The sequence below is a fragment of the Octopus bimaculoides genome, chromosome 30, assembly GCF_001194135.2.
Source record: "Octopus bimaculoides isolate UCB-OBI-ISO-001 chromosome 30, ASM119413v2, whole genome shotgun sequence".
Lineage (NCBI taxonomy): Eukaryota > Metazoa > Mollusca > Cephalopoda > Octopoda > Octopodidae > Octopus > Octopus bimaculoides.
This window is the reverse complement of record NC_069010.1, coordinates 9,286,681-9,292,767: the sequence shown is the minus strand read 5'-3', so window position 1 is coordinate 9,292,767 and position 6,087 is coordinate 9,286,681. Positions and strand designations below refer to the sequence as shown.

General features: G+C 41.5%; 1 protein-coding gene across 4 annotated transcripts in view; it reads right to left on the bottom strand.

Annotated features, from left to right (window-relative positions):
• Positions 1 to 52: 52 nt before the first annotated feature.
• LOC106878902 (neurofibromin) overlaps positions 53 to 6,087 on the bottom strand; it is an 80,729-nt gene continuing 74,694 nt past the window's right edge. For 3 of the 4 annotated variants that reach the window (XM_052978165.1, XM_052978164.1, XM_052978166.1), the window contains one exon: positions 53 to 551. In XM_052978165.1, coding sequence (XP_052834125.1) covers positions 87 to 551 — 465 coding nt within the window. In that variant the 3' untranslated portion in view covers positions 53 to 86. The remainder of the gene's footprint in view (positions 552 to 6,087) is intronic. The other variant, XM_052978167.1, reaches the window with a different exon arrangement.

The window sequence follows — 6,087 nt, the reverse complement described above, 5'->3', positions numbered from 1 at the left end:
CCCCCCCCTCCCAACAGAAAAAAACCCCCTTTTTCTTTTTGTTTTTTTTCCCTTCTTCTCATTGCAGTTTTTTTTTCTTCTCCCATTCAATCATGTTGGAATGAAGCGTGCCTCTTCCCAACACTATCCATTCGTTTCAAACTACCCGACCGAGTCACCTTACTGGAGACATTGTTCGCTGACACATGACGCATACGGCTGCCATTGTTGAGAGAGCATGAGCCAGAAAAAACATAAGCGTCAAGCGTTGAGTCCTTCTCCGTCGGTGAGTGTAAACTTCCCACGCTCAGGTTAGACATGGAGCTTGACAAATTCAGGTTGGACACGATGGCAAGGCTGCTGTTGTTGTTGCTGCTGCTGCTGCTGCTGTTGTTGTTGTTGTTGAGGTTGTTGTTGAAGTTGGTAATGTTGTTGTTGTTGTTGTTGTTGTAGTTGTTGTAGTAGTGGGAGGAGGAGTTGAAGAGGTCAGGTTCGCCACTGGGGAGACATGTTTCAACCATCAATTTGCAAACCTTGACAAACAGCTCTGCGTTGTCGCTTGGTTGCGTTGTCTGCAACGAGAGAGAAACCGGAAACGAAAGAAGAGAAACGCGTGAGAGGGGGCACGGGAACGAATGTGGAGGGGTGTGTGACATAAATGGGTATTCGACGATGGCACGGTCAATAATAATTGAAAGGACAAGTTGTCGCTGGGTTGTTTTGTCTCAACAATCAGAGGAGAAACAGAGAATGAGAAGCAGGGAATGAATGAGAAAGTGGAGTAGAAAACGAATATGTAGACACATGCGATAGAAAAGGGAAAAAGAGAGAATAAGTGAGGGAGGGCATGGGAGGAATGTGTAGGCATGTGATGTAAATGAGTTTCCCATCAGAGGATCAAATACAGATTTAAAAGGAGAGCAATTCTGGAGGAGGGGGTAAGTCAACTACATCGCCCCAGTGCGTAACTGGTACCTATTTTATTGAGCCTGAAAGGATGAAAGGCAAACTCAGCCTCGGCGGAATTTGAACCCTGATCGTAAAGCGTTTTGCCTGATGTGCTAATGATTCTGCCAGCTTCCTGCCTTCAAAAGATGGTCAGATAATTGAAAGGACAAATTGTTGATTGATTGCATTGTCTACAACAATAAAACAAAAAAAACAGAAAATGAGAGAGGGTATCAGATGAACATTTCGGCATGTGACATCAATTCCATCACATGGTCAAAGGCTGAAACAACAACAACAAGATGATTACAAATCTGCATCCACATCCATCACATTTACCATCTTTGTACCACAATCACCCATCCAAAATAGCCCATCACCAATAAATTAAATGCCTCTCTATCTATACAGTTTGTATTGTTTTCCTTTGCCTTGTCTCATTCATTAGACTGCGGCCATGCTGGGGCACTGATTTAATGAATTCTAGTTGAATGAATTGACCCCATGACTTATTTTTTTAAACCCAGTACTTATTTGATTGGTCTTCTTTGCCAAACCACTAAGTTATAGGGATGTAAACATATCAACACCGGTTGTCAAGCAGTGGTGAGACACAAACATACACACACAACAGTTTTCTTTCAATTTCTGCCAACTAAATCCACTCACAAAGCATTATTTGGCCTGAGGCTATTGCAAAAGACACTTATCCAAAACCATGTGGTGGAGAAGCAAACTTCTTACCACACAGCCAAGCCTGTGGTTGTATAGTATTGTATGAAATGTATATAAGTATGTATACGTATAAAGATATAAGTCTATCTATCTGTATGTGTGTGTCTGTGTATGCACATGTACCATGGCACTTTCCAACCGAGATGCAGGAATTGATAAGCCGAGAATCTCAACACATGTCCCTGCCAAGATAATTTATGTATTCTCTGCTTGACCCCACTTGGCCCCTCCTCTGCAAACAAAGAAAGGGTGAAAGTTACTTGTACAGAGAAATTGTCTTGGAAAGTATGCGTAAAATTGAAGGGAGAAAGGGTGATAAAGAGACGTCAAATAAATAAACTGACAGGCATTTGTATGTATGCTTATTTGTGTGTATGTGTGTATGTATGTATTAGTGTGTATTCTCTCTATATATATATGGTAGTAAGTACATGTGTTTTAAAAAAGATTTTCAAGAAACTCACAGTTTGTAAGGAATAAATGTTTGACTGTCGATCGTATTTGAAAAAGATTGACAGGTAACGTTATGGTATTTGGAGCAAGTTAAAGAGAACAATTGTGAGGGGAAATGATGGGACATGCTCTCGAGGGGACAGTGGGTGGGGGTGAAAATAGGTGAGATGATACAGAGGTTTATCTATAGATATGAAAACACACACACACATTAGAACACTAGAGACAGGGTTTTGTGATACATTTTTTGGGCTATTTACAATGTGAATTCCTAATCCTGCTAAATGCACTTCACCCCTTCCACTTAGCAACCCTTATCTCCCCAAACTTGTTCACCTCTCATCATCTTCCTCATATCTAACCCCCATCAAGGTGCTCATTTTTCCACTGCAGCGACCAGTCCTTCTTCCCCGCAAACACTGACCCTCTGCAATCCCCTTCCTGCCAAAGGTGATCGTCCAATGACACAACAACCCCACACCAATCTCACTGGTTCCTAAATAGCTGCCCCTTCCTCCAGATTCCTTAATATACAAGTAGACATACAGTTGTGTAGTGAACAGCTTTGCCTTGCAGCCACGGAGATTTGAGTTCAGGCCCACTGCACACCACCTTGGGCCAGTGTCTTCTACTATATCCCCAAGCTGACCAATGCCTTGTGGGTGAATTTCATAGATGGAAACTGAGTGGAAGCCTGTCACATATATATATATATAGATATATGTCTGAAAATATGGATGTGTGTGCATATATATACGTGTGTGTGTGTGTGTACGTATCCTTGTTTTGACATTATTTGATGTTTGTAAACGAGGATCATCGTATCGGCAGAAAAGTGGGGTTTTGTTTCGTGCACGTGATGCTGTCTGAGTGAATTTGGTAGATGGAAACTGTGTGTGTATCTGCATATATGTATGCCTGTAAGCGTGTGTGTGTGTGTGTGTGTTTGCTACCCCCACCACCTGAACATGACAACCAGTGTTGGTTTGTTTACATTCCTGTGACTCTGGGGTTTGGCAAGAGAACAACAGAATAAGAACCAGACTTTGTTTAAAAAAAAACAAAAGCCAAAACGCAAAAACAAAAACAGTAAGTTCTGGGGTCAGTTTGTTTGACTAAAACAACTGCAAGGCATTGCCCCAGCATGGCCACAGACCAATGACCAAAGCTATTAAAAGATATGAAGGTTTTTAGCAATGGGTTGGGGGCTGGGGTGGGGTGGAGCATTTGGTCCTTCCCCAACCCCAGGTAAATTTCAAAATTTCGTGGGGGTTTTTACTCTATCTCTAAATCATAGTCAGTCCTTGATAGCAATCCTGACTCTCCACATGGCCCTCCCTCCCTCTCTCCACCAGTAATTCAGATTATTTTAAGTCAGAAATCAAAAACAAAAACAAAGAAAACAAGAAAAATAAATCAGTGCAAAAAAAAAAAAAATCGAATGTTATTAAAAAATCAAGAAAAAATAGGAAAAAAAAAGAAAAAAATGTGCAAAAAAAAAACCATTGGTGCCATGCCTTAATGAAAAAATAGGGGTCAGAAAAGGAAACAATCTCCTCATATGACAGATAGGGGCCAAGTTGAAAGAAAAGGGGACAATCCCTATATATGATAGTTACATATAAACTCTCAATGAAAGATAGGGGCTGGGGTGACAGGAAAAGGGACAACCGCTGCATACATTAGTTATATGTAGCCCTTTAATGAAAAGATAAGGGGATAATCCCTTATATATTAGATATATAGTCCCTTAATGAAAACAGGGGCCAAGCTGACAGGAAAAGGGACAACCTCCCTTCTACATTATTTAATCCTTTTTCAAATATGGGAGGAGGGTGAGGATGAAGGCAATGGTTATTCAACCCAGGGTCAGTGCTGATGGAGCAAACACAGACTCCAGACATGACCACCCTGTCTTTTGTTGTCTCTTTGACTTTTGTTTTTGTCCTCTACTTGTTTCAGTCATTGAACTGTGGCCATGCTGGGGCAGCCACCTCAAGGGGCTTTGGGTGAACAAATAAGTCCTAACACTTATCTGGAAGCTTGCTCCTTATTCTTTTGATCGCTTTTGCCAAACTGCTAAGTTACATAGACATAAATGAACCAACACCGATGGTGAGGGGAAGGAATACAAACGCGCACAAGAGATTTATGTGTATGTATTGCTTGTGCTGGAGCCACTTAAAAAAAGCACCCAGGGCACCCTGAGAAGTGGTGGGCATTAAGAAGGGCCTCCAGCGATAGGAACCATGCCAACACCAATATTAAAACCTAGTGCAGCTGTCTGGATTGTCTGTTCATGTAAAACCATCCAACCCATTGCCAGCATCAACACAAAGCACATTAGAAATGATGTGTGTGTGTGTGTGTGTGTGTGTGTGGAGGTGCATAGTTTAGTGGATAGGGTGTTGGACTCATGATCGTGAGATTGTGGTTTCAATTCCTGCACTGGGCAATGTGTTCTTGAGCAAAACACTTCATTTCATGTTGCAACAACAAACAAAATGAGGACAAAGATCCGTCGAATGTAAATAATGTAAATAATTGCTCATCTCTTCACTATAGAACTGGATGACTTAAAAGCACAATAGGTGATGGTTACAGTTTGAACGTCTGATCAACAGTGAAATGGGTGGGGGTGGGGAGGAAGTGAACAATGAGAACAACAACGTTTATTTTGAGCTGATAACAGAAAAGAAGGCCATTGTGAGACTTGTAGAAATAGCAGCGAAATGTCCCTCAAATCACACCTTAATGTCTTAGATATGAGCTAATTAGAGAGAGACCTCTACCTGGTAGTCAGACATGGAAGAAACAGCAGCCAAATCTCCCTCAAATCATGTCCTACTGTCTTAAAACTAAGGATACATTAGTTAATATGGTCGTGGATAGCCTGCATGTAGGTAAAAGGCTGGATGGTCATAGCTGGAGTGGCATATCATCATACCCACCACTTCCCTCATCATCATCACCATCACTGTATCCATAGTATATACCCCTTCCCATCACCACACACAAACACACAACCAAAGCAATGTAACCTCTAACTGGTTGTTCAATGTGCTAGAAACATCAGCCAAATCACAAATCTTAAAAATAAAGGACATGTAAGAAAATGTAGTGCAAGTCATGGTTGGAAAGGCCTTTGATTGCAATGAATCAGTTAAATTGTTCCGCTGTCCCTTTAAGTAACCCCTTTATTTAGCTTTGCATGCTGGAGAAGTGTCCCCTGCCAAATGACAGAATCTTTCAAATGGTTATTTAACATGCTAAAAACAGAAGCCAAATCTCTCCACACAAAAGGAAGGACATACAACAGATTGATTGCACCCACCTTCAGATAAGTCTGTGTGCTTGGTCAGGACTAGCCTGGGGTTAAACAATGAGGACACATTAAATGATGTAGTCCAAGATACACCATGTCTCAATAAAAACAAATAGCCCGGTCGTCTTTGATCTGCTGAGTGTGGACTGCCTGATCAAGAATGACCTAGGGCTAAACAACAACAGCAACGAGGAAGGACATTAGATGATGTAGTCCTAGATACACTATGCCAGAATGAAAGACAGGATGGTCACAGCCGGAATATCTTTGATCATAGGTCTACTGGATCCAGGATTGACCTGGGGCTAAACAACGTATCTTGTGTGTTGTTTTTTTAGCCCAAGGTAAATGCTGATCCAGCAACAAACAGCCTGCCATGGGGCCAATACTTTCATTCTTATCCTAAGACGGTCAGGTGTAATTTGAGGGAGCTTTGGCTGCTATTTCTAGGCCCTCCTCACTTGACTTATTATTGCTGTTACCATTTTCTTCCTGTCACAGTGCATCAAGGACTACACAATTCAATGCACCTGCACCCCTTGTTTTTTTTTTAATATGGTAGAATGTGAGATAAGGGAGATTTGGCTGCTGTTTTTAGCAGACTGAACAACCACCACATTGACTTCTACAACACGAAGGCAGGTTGT